General features: G+C 33.0%; 1 protein-coding gene across 1 annotated transcript in view; it reads left to right on the plus strand.

The window, feature by feature from the left end:
• LOC128209890 (girdin-like) overlaps positions 1–15,885 on the plus strand; it is a 36,754-nt gene that overhangs the window by 8,812 nt on the left and 12,057 nt on the right. The window contains exons 7-9 of the mRNA XM_052914148.1: positions 2,938–2,989; positions 3,303–3,403; positions 15,281–15,477. Coding sequence (XP_052770108.1) covers positions 2,938–2,989; positions 3,303–3,403; positions 15,281–15,477 — 350 coding nt within the window. The remainder of the gene's footprint in view (positions 1–2,937; positions 2,990–3,302; positions 3,404–15,280; positions 15,478–15,885) is intronic.

Consider the following 15,885-nt stretch of genomic DNA (forward strand, 5'->3'; position numbering starts at 1 on the left):
TTAAACGTTCTGAAAATATATACATATATGTCAACACTAATACGCATGGAATTAATAGTATAGTTCCTAAAGGTGAGCTAAAATGTCTTTATATCGTAACAGTCATTAAAAATCTGTATTTACATGTTAATCACGTGCAGTGGCAGATAAAATTAAATTGCTAAAACTTATCAAAGATGACAATATATTATAAATTCACCGTATAATTATATTTGACGAACATCACAAAAAACAATGCACATAACCCAACACATCACATCAAAATTGATCTTACCAATGAAATTGAACACTCATAACAAAAACAAATCAAACTCTCTCACGTTGTCTGTATTTGTCTATGTCGATTATAAGCTGTAAACCATGCCGACATTTGTAAGTTATTCAAATATACTTAAAAAAGCATCGTAGAAACTATCATTAACATTCCATTACAAAATGTGAACATACCAGGAAAGTACGTGACTCAAATAGACATAGGGAACGAATGCAAACAAAAACTTAACCTTGTGTATGAACAAGTACTGAAATAACTATATGATGCAAAACATGGCTGACTGATGAATTTTTGCACACAGTGAAACCGGTGTTCACATTAATTATTCCCACAAAATCCTTGATGTATAACAACAATAATCACAAGGCGATCTTGCCTGTAAAAACACAGTGACTCTTCCAACTTTAGTTGTTTTATTTAGCCAAAGTAAGGGCTTTTAGCAAAGTATGTGACATTAAAACGTCCATTTTAAAATACATTATCTGTTAAAATCGTTACTCTTGTATTCTTGTATTGATAAGAAAATGAAGTAATTTCAAAATATTCACAGCATACGATAAAAATATGCATTTCCGTTAAATTCAATACTATTCACTTAATATCAATTATGGTTTCTAAATAATTTAAACTTGTATGATGATGAAGTCAAAATATATTTGTATACACAATGGTTGTATGATGTTAAACGGACTGACTGATATTAATAATATTAAATTAATTCATTTATTGAAAAATTGTGATAAATATAAAAAGCGGACATTTGGACAAAACTCGAGTCTATTACCGTAACAGAAAAACTTGCTCAATATTACAAGCCGGTTCTCTAGCAATAACACTACACATCCGATGTTTATGCAGCTTTCCCAGATACTTTAAGCGATGTCTTTTTTGTCCATACCGTACGGGTACTGCTGCTTTAGGGACACGTGAACCAACCTGGTTTGTCATTATTCAGACGTATTTTGGGCAAGTGCGATTTGGAGAAGACATGAGTGCACTTTGAAACTTAGTATCGTTCTTGTGTTAGAGTGTTTAGTTATTTTATGTGATGGATGATATAATCAATGCTGTAGATCTAATGTAGATTTCAATGTAATTAAACCAAATTAATAGATAGGCGTAAAGGTCAATAGCGGTTTAGGCAATTGTTTGAAGGTTTGGGGCTCAAATCCGATCGGGAACATATGTATTTGTGCAATTCTATGGAGGTTTGGGGATCAAACTCCAAGCAGAAGCATAGGCGTGCTTGTGAGCAGGTCCTTACTTGTAATATATAATAGTTGTTTAAGGTACCTACAAGCGTAATGCTTCCTTGTTGTTTGGTTTAAGCAAGAAGTTACAGAGATTTGTCCTGTTAGTGTATTTTCAGTAGCCGACAACAATACGTTTAACAATACTTTGTCATACTTATCAAATGATACAAATAGAGAGAGAGAGAGAGAGAGAGAGAGGATAAATAGGCGTGATAGTTAGCGCACCAGTATAAGTAATCCCCCGAGAGGATAAATAGGCGTGATAGTTATCGCACCAGTTTAAGTAACCCACCGAGAGGTAAAATATGCATGATAGTTAGCGCACCAGTGTAAGTACATGAATGCAGGTTAGGTCTTGGAATCATCAAGAAGTTACATAGACGTGATAGTGAACGAACCGGTGTAAGTCATTGTAGTAAAGGTTGGGTGTTCGAATCCCCGAGTGGTTAAATAGGCGTAAAAGTGAGCACACGGGTGTACATAATTTTAAGAATGTTTGTAGTAAGGTTTGGTGGTCGGAGCAACATGAGTTTAAATATGCGTGAACGGTAGCACACCGGTGTAGGTGTTAAAGGAAGGTTTGGTGTTCGAGCCCACGAGAGCTCAAAAAGTTGTGAAAGGTAGCGCACCGGTGTAAGTAATTTTTGTAGTAATATTAGGTTGTCGAAGGCAGGAGAGGTTAAATAGGCGTGCAAGGTAGCGCATCGGTTTGGTTGTTAAAGGAAGGTTTGGTGTTTTAACCCACTAGAGGTTAAATAGGCGTGTAAGTTAGCGAACCGGTTTTGGTTGTTAAAATAAGGTTTGGTGTTTAACTCACAAGAGGTCAAATAGGCGTGTAAGATAGCGCGCCGGTTTTGGTTGTTAAAAGAAGGTTTGGTGTTTCAACCGATGAGAGGTTAAAAAGGCGTGAAAGGTAGAGCACTGGTGTAGGTAATTGTAGGAGAGAGGACATAGCCGTGCTTGTAAGCGCACTGATCGTTTTGTAATTATAGGAATGTTAGGGGCTCCAACTCCGAGCGAGAGCAAGTCTAATTAATCCGGTTTTATTGTGTAATTAAAGGAAGGTTGTAGGTTCGAACGCCCGGAGGTAAACATAGGCATGCGAATTAGTTCCCTGGTTTTTATGTAATTGTATAGAGGTTTTGGGCTTCGAAACTCCATGCCGGAACATAGGTAGGTAGTAGGCGCACTGACGTGTGTGTTATTATAGGATGGTTTGCATTTGGAACCCAAAGGGCAACATATGCGTGATAAAAAGCGCACTGGTCTTTGGATAAGTATTGCCATATTGATAAAGTATATATTCGAATTCATTTACTTTACTTATTATTTTGTGTATGAAATAATTTAAATGCTTTGCATATACCATTTATAAATAGTGATAGTTATCCAAATTTCGTCTGTTTTAAGGAAAAAACAGTATTCAAGGAACAAATTCAACACCTGAAAGACAACATTAAGTGTAAGTTTTCTTAAAATAACTACGTATTGTACAGGTATCAAAACATAAATTAATGGACGATGCATTACAAAAAATATCCGTAGTAAGTATTTCATAATGATATTAATTACATTGTTATGTATCATTCATTGCAAAGATTGGTGCGAATATTAAGTTGCATGTCAACTGGTATGTGTTGTTGTTGATGTGATTAATATAATCAATGTTTAAAGCACAAAAAGATGAGGTGTATCTAACCTCCAGGGACTAATTATTGAATTGTGATCAAATCTGTTATGGAGTTAACATTTATGAAAGTAATTTTGCTTTTAAGGGACTCAACCAACTGGAACAGTTGAAGTAAAGAACAGCAACGATATACTCGGTGATCCTTCAATCGAGTTGAGTTTTACATTCCCGGATGGCATTCAGACGGTAATCATTTTGTATACAATTCTTATTTTTAATCACGTGTTATAAGCTAACAGGTACTTGCAAAGGTTTATACTGTTAGAATTAATATATAACATAACATAACATAACATAACATAACATAACATATAGTTTATTGTAAGCTACGGCATCCGGCCCATTATACAGTTATTCATTCATATACATTTAACAACATAGAAATAATACAATGATGAACAAGACATATTTTAATGCAATGAGATATCAATAATATTCTTGCAAACTCATTTAAACAAATGTTTGAAAATGCAACGAATCAACATGCTTGTACATCAATGTTGCAATCATACTCATCCGATATAAGAATAAAAATAAGATGCATATATGATAATAAAGCACAGGTGGATACCACTATAACGAGTGATCATTATGTTTAAGAAATGTTTCTGTAGTTATAAAAGCGTTATGAATATATTTTGAAATCAGTAAAATACTATTTTTTGACATTTCTGACATAATGTTGTAGAAAACTTCTTGCGTGGGAATAGACAAAACCCAGTTAGGTTTGAAGTACTCATCATATGGGCAAACCTAAATTCACGCTCAATATTCAAGTGTCGACCCTTTTCGATCATCAACGGTTAACTTGAGCACCTAAAGTTGGGCAAGTGTCTCTTCAATATAAATGATAGATCACATGATTATTTTCGTTCGGCATCAATAGCAGTTTTGAAATGTTTATAATGGACTGCTGTAGGTGAAGCCTCTATATATAACTACAGTTGGTGCACAGCACAATCTGTAAGTCTTTCAATAAATAGCCTTAAGAAATGTTCTTGGTTTCAAATCTCTTGTGAAATCCACGCATAACCAAAGCCGTTTTCAAATAATAAATTATTCACACTTGTTGCCCATGTTGTACGACCTGATTCATACAGTGATTTAAGCAAAAGATAGCTCTGTCGTGGATAACGGTTTTCTGGCATGTGTATCAGTTTTAACCAGTACTTTGCAACGTGTTGTATATTATATAGGGTGTCTTCCACACTCACTTAATGCAAACGAGTTAGCAACAGGCTAGTTTAAACCACTAATCCGTTTACAGAAGTCAAATTGAACTTTATCCCATTAACGTCTTTGTTAGGTAGATCTTAATTTAAAAGCTTTATGTAAGTATGTACTTCACTTTATGAGATAAGTAATATGAGTACTTTCGAAGACATGTTTTAATTTATGCATACAAGGATTGGACCAGTAATGTTTAGAAATGCATATTTTACATTAGATTCATCCGATCATTTTACTGCCCTTATATGTATAATGCATACTGAGCGATATTCAGTCAATATCTTAATTCAACACTCGAAATTTGCTTTCATTTAGAGTGTGACGTCAAATCTTTGTGTATGTTCATGACGTCATTTCCTGTTTAGGTATATCAATTACCAAACGTTTCAAATTTTTGTCACAAAACAAACAATATATATTTTTAAGATGAGAAATGAATCATTCTATTTAATAAATGTTGATTATATAAGAACATGAGATATAAGCGTATGACTTTCTGAAATACTGACAATTATGCAAAAGCAGTCCTATTGTATATTTATAAAACGTGCAGAGGGCTATTCATTATTTTTACCTTCAGAAAAATGAACAATGCTAAATTATAAAAGATTTTAAAAAAAACAACAGAAATGTTGGTAATAAGAAATGGGAAACAACAAGGTATAACATGTGATACGTGTATATATATATATATATATATATATATATATATATATATATATATATATATATATATATATATATATATATATATATATATATATATATATACGTATCACGTATATATTGCATATATACGAACAAACAAATTAAATTTAAATGAACATGCATGCTACATAGTCAAATGAATTGTATTCCTATCTTTATTGCATATCGATTACGACATATCCTTGGCGACCGAAATGCCGGCCATCAAATCTAACATTATAACCTTTGGCCTGCACTATACAGAGGAATGTTTCGTAAACGACGTAAACGAAAAGCTTATATGAAATATAGAAATTTAATGATGTTAATAGTTCAAATTAATTACAGTAATCACAGTATGTACATATTACACCATGAAATCTTAAACCTGTGAAAAAGTTAAATGAATAACTAAACGAATAGTCTTAGTAAAATGATACTACTGTAGTTTTTAATATTTACAGTTAAAGTTATCAAAACACATCGCGTGCATATGCGTTTATGGTTGCATTATATGGACGATTGATTAACAAAGGACAACGTACGTTTTGGGCCGAAATCGGCCTCACCCAGATTTTTAAAAAAAATACATCACGGAATAATGAACATGTGTAGCTCGTATTTCCAAAGTTTTAAAGAAATATTTCAAAAAACCTTGAAATGGCGACTTGTTGAGTAACGTACGTGCATTTCACGATTCCACTGCCTACCGCGAGATATTGATGCTTCGTTGCGCTCGGTGTTGTACGTTATAAATCAAAAACTGATTCACATCTTTGTTTGTTTTTATCTTTATCATATAAAGTTTTAAATGGCATAAGGATCTCCTTTTGGTTATATTTCAATTTATTGTAAAACCAAATATACACACACTTAGTTAAAACACAACATTGTCATAATTGTATTAATTAATACCATGTAAAAAAATTACTTCCCTTTACTTTTTATATTAGTTTTGCAAAACAATTAAGTTATTATTTATGAATTACCATACCTAATTAAATACATTTTATTGGACTTAATTTATTTTATAAAAATAATATGTTAATTTATTAGTGTTTATAATTTCTAATTTCCATACAATATATTCGGCCGGTTAGCTCAGTCGGTAGAGCGCTTGACTGTTAATCGGACAACCCGGGTTCGATTCCCGGGCGGACCAGGTCACTTCTTTAGTGATTAGTTATGAAATCCTTTCTACGACCATTCGCACTGTACCACTGCCCCTGGCATGTACAGAAGTTGTCAGTTCCTTGCAGAAGTGAAGGCACCTAGTACTGGTCAACCGCCCAGGATATGTGTGCGGTGGTTGAACTGTCACTCTGGGACCCGGAGTTACTAACACCACCTTCAATTTGCCATAAACGCCAGGACCCGGAGTATCATCACCAATTTCATTCAACACCGATCGAATATAATGAAAGTACTAATAAACATACCATACCACCATGAACTGAATTTTAAGAAAAAACAAAAAAAAGTCCTTGAATTGAAATTAGGACGAAAGTGACGTATTTAATCAAGAAATAGATAATAATGTATCTATGATCAGATATGTTTCATTTTCTTAATAGAAAATAACAACATATCTATTATAAAAAAAGAAGAAATCATTAATTCATTGTGAAAGCGTGAGCACCGCATGCATACATAAAACAGCAGACTAAAAATATCATCACTATATCTATGGCGAAGTCATATGATATGAAAGATCAAACCTTCAATCAATTTAAGGCTCAGCGGTGTCAATTAGAGCGTCGGTCCAGTTTCTGACACCGCGTGCCATGACATTGTGACGCTGGTATGACAAGTGCTATACAACCGCTGTTATGTGTGCGCACATGCCAACAACCCTGGCACCCGACTTACACTTACAGTACCACCCATTAATGGCGCCCTCGTTATACCCAACCCAGCATTTGTATCTGATAGCTGACATATGCCTACTCTGAATTTTAATACAAAGAAGGCCAGGCGTTTGCTCGCGAACAAAGATATCGAAGTTGCCATGTTCATCAAGGTGTTCTTGTACGTAGGATGGCGCAAGCTTAAGTTGGTAAACACCAACAGGCAAAGTCCTAAGGTCGGACTCGTCCAGCTTTGGAAAGTCCGGCACCACACCAGGTTCAGACAATAGTGCCCAACCGGAGGACTTAGTCAGATGGTCGAGTCCTTCTTCTTCAACCCTTGCTTGCAAGAGGTTCTCATGGCGGCTCATCGAAATCAACCGCGCGGCTGTCAATAGTTCATCTTCATCATTACCTAGAAAATAAATTAGTTTGATACTACACATGTACAATGATATATAATGGTAATAACTTTAAATTACAAAACGACTATGCCTTTCCCTGTAGATTTTACTCGTATGTTACACACATGGCTTCTTATTGTACATTGCTTGACTTCGACGGCCTTCCTACGGTCCTTGGTCTTGCTATTTTGGTAATATCCCAGCTTACATTTGTTACATATGACATCATCGTCGCAGGTCCTTTCAATTAAAAATGTTTTTCTTAAATATTTCCTTAGTGGTTTATGTTGTGACCCTGCCACTGGCCGTCTATCTTTTGGTTTTAAACGTTTTGTGTAAACTATGCACGTGTACTGTTTAGCCATACTGAAAACATACAAATCTTATTGTAAACTAACTACCACAATAAACGATATACCACGCGTCCATTATTTGTGTATAATGTACTTGACATGGACAATTTGCCTTTATTAGTTAATTTTATTTGTTTAATGTTTTACCAGTGTATTATGTTTCCATGTTTCATACAGATATATGGTTCTTTGTTGTTCTTTTTCACCAAAATATGTTTCAACACGGGCTATGAACTATTAGTTGTGTTTAACCTTCCTTTTCAAACAACCATTAATATACGTACTTTTATAGAAAAACAAATAACTTTAAATAATTAAATATAACTAAAAATATTAGTGAAAATGTTTATTGCACAAAAACAAATCAATTTCTCAAATTAAATTTAAAAATAAATACTTTTGTATTAAGTTTATTATCTCCCTTTTTTTCTCACATGAAGGGAATTAGTGCCCTTAGTTGTAATTTGGCGCCATTTCACAGACGACTTTTTCTCGAGCAGAATATTAAAGACATCATTTAGCAAATCTGGTAGTATAACGTATCAGCTCTATTCTTATTATTGTTCTTTTCATTTCTAGTTCACTTCGTTTCACTCAGAGTCAGATATCAAATGAAGATAAAAATACATCACCTTATAAACTGCGGTTGGCTGTTGGGTTGATCCAGATCTTGAAGCTTTGATTAAAAAAATCACTTACACCTTTCAATACTATTTCAAACGTTGAAAAATACTCGACACGAACAATCAAGTCTCGGAGCGTCTGCTTAGAAACGGATATTTGATTAAATCATGGCGGTACTCAACCGATTTTTGGAAATATTGAATCGACTATTTTTAGTAAAAATATTTATGAGTGATCTCAAGTTTCAGACGATGTATTAAACCAAAACACACGAACACATATGACAGACTAGACACTTTTTGGTCACATTTAAGGTCTAAATTAACATTACTAGGAAAAAAAACAAAAGTATTATTTTTAAATTACGTACAAATTAAGAAGCTTTTTTTTGGTGTTTAAGGGTAGAGCGCAGATAAGTGTCACGACCAAACTGTGCATAGAAGTAAATAAGATAATACTGAATCCTATGTGAAAAGATCTCAGTGACACTTGCATGCGCTCTGTGTTTATTTTTACTTTAAAAACGCAAAAATCGGCAGAATCAACGCTTTTGGCGCGAAACCACGTGCTTTGCGTGCCGTTTCTGACGTCATCTGTTGGCATAGCGGAAAACTATTCGTAATAAAATGCAGTTTACATGTTACTCTATTTATTAAAAACTGTCAGTAACAGCAGTTAATAACTTAATATTTTTGAAATATAGAGGCCGTATATGCCCATTAACGTACACATGTCTTGATGTATTACAAATTAGATGTCTTCCCTTTCAAAAATAGTTGACTATATATAAAGGGACAAAATATATAAAACATTATCAAGGTTAAGTTAAGAGAATGATGTGCAATTTTGTTTAAGTAGCTTGAATTGTACTATACCGAATACAGTAACAATAACAAATATGTATATGAATAATTGTATTGAGTTGAGCAATAACCTTTAATATATGCTTTTGAACCGTTGATATTACTTCCGTTTGGACAAAACTGAATATGTCCTTTTTACCATCCAATGTGCTAAATAATAATTTGATTTAAAAAAAATGCATACTTTTGCATAAAGATTTGTTTTGGGAATAAACTTACCGTTTATAAGGAAAATGGCAATTCCATTTTAAAACGTTTTCTTGTAGCTGAATTCTTAAATATTTGTACAAAACATTGGACGAACACTTTTATTTGAACATAAATTTGATGGTTTAGCACGTATTTACTATGTTTTCGAACTGTCTGACTTATAACATAAAATAATAAATGTATAAAATGTAGAAGTGACATAAATCTCCAGTAAAATAGATTTATATTAAAATTGGTTTAAGGACTAACGTGTAATCGATTAAACATGTCCCTAAATACCATTGAGTTCTGTAACCTCCTATTGAAAACAAAATTTATACTATTTTAATGATAATATTTTGGAAGACTCAGGGAAGCACTTGGGTAACCGATAAACACATACAGTATGGATTTGCAACATAGCAAAGTATTTCTAGATAACAACATGCTTGACAAAAATAAAACAGACGTGGTCGACTGGCCGAGGGAAAACGGAGACAAAACACTCCTTCTAGGGAAAACTCAGAAACGTCTGCCCGTTTGGCATACATATTTACATAATTTGTCTTGTACAACTAGATGTCGGGCCTTATCACCCATAAGCTCCTTAAAATTGATGTATAGAAAACATATCATTTACATGCTCATGTATACGAACTATATCAGTGTGTATTACATCGCTATGTTTGATGCAGACAAGTGAAAACAAATATATCATTTACAAAATAATTTGCATAATAACAGACAACTTTCACCTTTAACATTTTCTTATAAAAAAAATCAATTGAACCGATGTGAACGTATCGGTTCCCCAAAACTGAATGTCTTAACATTCATATGCGCACGAAGTACTCATGCATATGAATCACTCGTGCTTACAAAACGCCACCTGTCGGTTATTCCATTATAAACACGGACAATTAGTTTTCTTCTAATTCGTTTTCTTCAAAAGTAGAACATTATACTTCACTGAATACCATTATATAACCTCCTATAGAAAACAACAACAACAATACTATTTCAATATTATTATTTTGGAAGTCTCAGAGAAGCACTTGGGAAACCAATCAAATTTAAAAAACGGGAATTCCGCTATAAATAATCAATTATTTATAATATGATGATATTTTTTAAATCTACCCATTGTTGATTGGTGATGACATTTTGAATTACTGTTTACAAACTTAATGCCGAAGACAAAATTAAAGAAACCTTTACACAAAATCCATGAATCCATGCAATATATTCAGTACACTTATCGTCGTATAAGTCAGATACAGTTACTCGTTTTTTCTTCAAAAGTGTCCTCTTACAGAGGTTTGAACTGTTCCGCTTGGAAGAACACCAGTTTTATCCACGGCTTCTCCTCGATAATATCCTAGCGAAACGGCTTCTTACGTCTATAAGAGGACTCTTTTGAAGAAAAACTCGTAATGTATCTATGTATAGGCTGGAGTTTATTAAGTGATTTCTTCGAAAATAAGTAACCCAAGGAAGCGCATCGCAGCGAAGCGACCGTGGATTTTTATTCAAGAAGAAATGACTTCATAAATTATAACCTACTTAGCGTTAGCCCCTCCCAAATTGCATCAGCTTTAAAATTAAGCCGTGCGCCTGTCAAAACGACTTGTCAATCAATTCGATATATTGTGACGTCATTTAAATCAGTGTTTACACTGAAAATGCGCCTTTGCATATGCAAACAGTAGGCTTGGCTATATACGCATGCGCATTTAAAGCAAATGACTTAATCTTGAAGAGTCGTCTTCAAAAATAAGTACGATTCTTCAAAATAAGAAACGAAACATTTTAAAGATCTAGCGCCCCTGCTAGACTGACAATGTAGGACAAACACTAATACATAATCATGTATAGACAATATAAATTTGGATACACTCATCCTTGATTTAAGATAAATGAATCGTTATTTAAACTTGACACAACTTGGAAATTCTAGCCATGATAATCATCGACATGTCTCTATATATGTAAGAATTGTTTTTGTTTCATAACTTTGTATCAACTGCATAACATTAAAAAAATCTGTACAAAACCCAGGACAGATGAAACCAGCAAAGTCACAAAACACTTACTTTTTTAGCACTTCGTATAAATAAAAATAAATATATTGCAAAAGTAAAAACTTTAGCAGGCAAAATATCCCTTCTCCCTACACCGTAAGATAAACCCAACTTTCTAACTGAAATAACTACTTACATATTGATAAACACTACTTGTGGCCATCCACTTCTATAGTAGGTCCACTTTGCCCGCCGATCCTTCTGGTAAAGTTTCTTTTTTGTGCGTGTGCAAAAATAGACGTATAAACAAACATGTTTCTATAAACACCATTTATAACGTATTGACTTAAATCAATTCGGTTAACAGTCATTGCTTATGACTTAAAATTATTAAAGTCGTATCAAGCAATAAAACAACAATTTTACATTTAAACTAGTACTGGTGATGTCACCGTATACTTTAACGATTCATCTCTGGCAATTCCGCCATGACCCAGCGATGCCGCTTTTTTAATTTCGCTTCATAACAATATAATAAATAAACTAGCACTGGTGATTCAACCGTGTTCAGTGTACATTTTAATTAACCTCTGGCGATTCTGCCAAAAACCATCAATGCTGAATTTAATAAATTTATAACAATATTTACTTGTACCGTAACTGGTGGTCATTCAATACACACTCCCTGCAGCAATGACAAGAGGTAAACCAATGAGATTGAAACTCACTTCGCCCCATCTTAATCATTGCGAATTTACTTCATATCATCAAAGTATTACTAATTCATTTCCGGCGTTTCCGCCGTGAATAAGCGATGCAGCTCATATGATCTTCAGATTATCTTCTTTTTAATAATGCAATAATTATGTAGTGCAGTGACATTAAGCGTATCATAATTGTGTACAACGATCTTTGAATAACACATCTTTACAATATCATAAGAAATGATTAAATGCATTCCAATTATTACAAAACTAAACACAATCTACATATCCCAACTTTTTCTAAGGAACACATATTATAATGGCTTGTCAGCCAAGACAGGCAATTCATCTATTTAGAGATTATATTGGCAGCCAAGCCAAATGTACTTTCAATCATAAAAAAGTATAAAAACAATATCTGTATTCATTAGCAGATACAGATCAAATCCTAAAAACTTACATAAAACATTCTTTATTATCTCTCAGTTTCTTAACAACTCAACTTATAAAATATTTAAATAAGTATTCTTTAAAAAAACGTATTTTAATGCATTCTGAATTTGAAATCTCCTCAACCAAAAAATTCGAGAATTATTCAGCATTGCTTCAAATCGTTCTCGTTCAATTAAGAGAAAAGATTAAATTTCATTTATAATACTAATCTTTATATGTTAACTGTATGGCTAAAACTATGGCTGATGCTGACAGGCACTTGGACAGGAAGTGACGTCAACGAAGAACATCTGTGATACAACTCATGTGGTTCCAGCCACGTGGTAGAAACGCGGAGTCCGTGTAGCAACGACCTCAATGTTTTGAATCGTTCTCCTACGTGATTCTCGCAAAACAAAATAAAACATGTCACCTATATATTCTTTAATAGTATTTCAACGAAACAATCACTTTCAAAGTAAAACTAAAAGCACGTAATATTAAAGTGGTGAAAATAACTTCCTTTAACAAACTTTTATTGATGCCTTTAAAAACAAAAGAAACATTTTCTTACTGGTTACAACTTATGTATGAACCGAATTAACTCCTAATTTCTACATGTTCCATTTCTTTACTGTATAGTTTGAATCATCATGGTAATACATGTATTCGTCATTTGAAATAAATACAAAAATCATATTTTGAATACGACTTACCCTCTGTAAGGGGATTAAAAGCATGCTTTGTCCGGTCATTTCTGTAAACACGGACTCCTGCCTACTACCCGGTACGACCTCAATTTTAACAATCAATTGTATCGATTTGAACGTATCGGTTTCTCACTGCTGATTGCCTTTACATTTATATGCGCACGAAATACTCGTGTGTATGAATCACTCGTGCTTATGAAGCGCCACCTGGAGGTTATTCCTTTATAAACATGATAAACTAATTTTCTTCTAATTCATTTAACTCAAACGTAGACAATTATATAACGTGTTTGCAATATCGTTATTAAATGTTTGTTTGTTTCCATTTAAAACATTATGTGCATTCAAACAGGAATATATACATCATACAATACACTAAACGCAAAAGTGCGTATTTCAATGGCTAAACATACAGAAAGGTGTTTTAAATTATAAGCTAAGATAGGTATAGTCTTTATCTTAATGTGATGACACGCAAACATCATACGTCGTACTTTTTTTAAATGGCTAATGTTAAAGCGCTTTATGTCGAGTATGGAGTCTGAGCCTTCCGAAAATATTTGTTTATAAGGAATGGGGAACTATAGATTAAAACAATCATTATGATCCTTAAACGAATTTCTATGTATGTTAATTGTATTGTTGTGGCATACAGAAAATTACATTAGCAATAATAATAAATGGATTATATGATAATATTGAAAGCAAAAAGAGAATAGATGTGAAACAATAAACTTGTTTTGATTGAATTATCATAAATCAAGATATGTAGCAAAATGTGGTCGGTTAGACTAAGAAGACACTAGAAGACACCAGACACTAAAATAGTCTATGTCACAAGTATACTATTTTGCACCGTACGTCATATTCGTTGATGACATCATGCGTGCCAATTTTATATTGCTATGTATTTAAAGCTCTTGGGGGAAACTATACCTTGATAACTTGACATGCAATACGACTATTTTGGCCACGGGAAATTTCACCATGCACATAAATGCCACGTATTATGTTGAAATCCGCATTAAAATAGTTGATAATATTAATGTATTTTACATAGAATATAATTAATCAATTCTAATGTCATTCGATACAATGGGTGAATGCTAGGTTTGCATGTACTTTGATGCTCAAACTAAATGAATGACATGATTCCTATTAAATTGAACATTATACTATATGCGTAGAATAAAGGAATATTTGTTCCATGCGTGATAATGTATTTTAGTTGCAAATAATTTTCGGTAGTAGCTGTTTATTGAATTTAACAGATCTTTCCTTCGTTAAAATTATAAAATATATGTTCATTAATAAACAAAAACTTAAACGTAGTTATTTAAATTATATCTAAAACACATAAAAACAAGTTAGACAAACATACAAAATATAGAAATAATATGGAAATATACCCTGTTCACTTTCGCACCCATTAAAATTTAACCAATATTGATATATTGTCGCAATTACATTAATTAATTAAATGTCATTTAGATAGCTATTAGCTTTCCTCATAATATGTTTATAAAACACATTATACTGATTATGAAGATTTAATCTGTCATGTTTTACTTGCATATACATAGGAAACTTTCGTCATAATACTAGATAATGCATGTAAGTATGCATTCCTTAAACCTAACACGGTATGAATATCAATTTTTGTTTGGTAAAATTACGTTTAACATAACCTTATTAGTATAAACAAGGGAAAATAGGAATTATTAAACTCATCTATGTATAATCCTTTGTTGCAGTAGATATTTGACTAAATTCACAACAAAAGTATTCGCTATATTTCTGAGCAGCACAAGCATCATAGTACGATGTTTATATCACAGTTTATATACAGTTTACATGACATTCCGTTCTTATATAAAGGTACCAATTTGGATTCCGCGATTACATCATGCTCATTTCAAAATATTAGGTTGCAATCATGTTTATATGTATATGTACATTAAATCACGTCTTATACAACGTTCGTCTTCCCTACTTGCAGACGCACCATCCGTCCCCGGGAAAACCGTATAAAGACGGCACGTTCACAGGAAGTTTGTTTCTCAACTCTGAGGGCGAGCTGCTATGTAGGATGTTAAAGGCGGCGTTTAGGAGAGGGGCGATGTTCATCTTGGGGAAGGAAGGAAAAGTTGTCATGGATGGCGTCTCATTATATAATGGATCAGTGGGCTATTTCGGGTAAGAATAATCTTATAGGTATAATAAGAGTCAGCTTAGAATGTTCAGGAGAGGATTAGAATTTTTTGTTGTAAAGTTAAGAAATGTGTTCTGAATGCCGTTTCGTTAAGACCATGTATGAACGTTTTATGCAGGTATTTCTTTTTAATGTACAGTAATCATATGAATCACATGTATAACGCATGTTATAAGTGGTAGTAAGGGTACGCCATTTTTGAAAGCATCGAGTTAAATATAGATAAAAACTTTAAGAACTACTTGCAAATGTATTAACGTCCCTTTGACCCAAATGAAAACGGCACTTTTGAACCTTTAAATTATGACAAATAATAATTGATTATAACGATGAATACATATTATTCTTAGAAATAATAAAAACTGATCGCTTATTACGGAAATGGCAATCCT

This window comes from Mya arenaria, chromosome 11 (assembly GCF_026914265.1).
Source record: "Mya arenaria isolate MELC-2E11 chromosome 11, ASM2691426v1".
In the NCBI taxonomy this organism is placed as follows: domain Eukaryota; kingdom Metazoa; phylum Mollusca; class Bivalvia; order Myida; family Myidae; genus Mya; species Mya arenaria.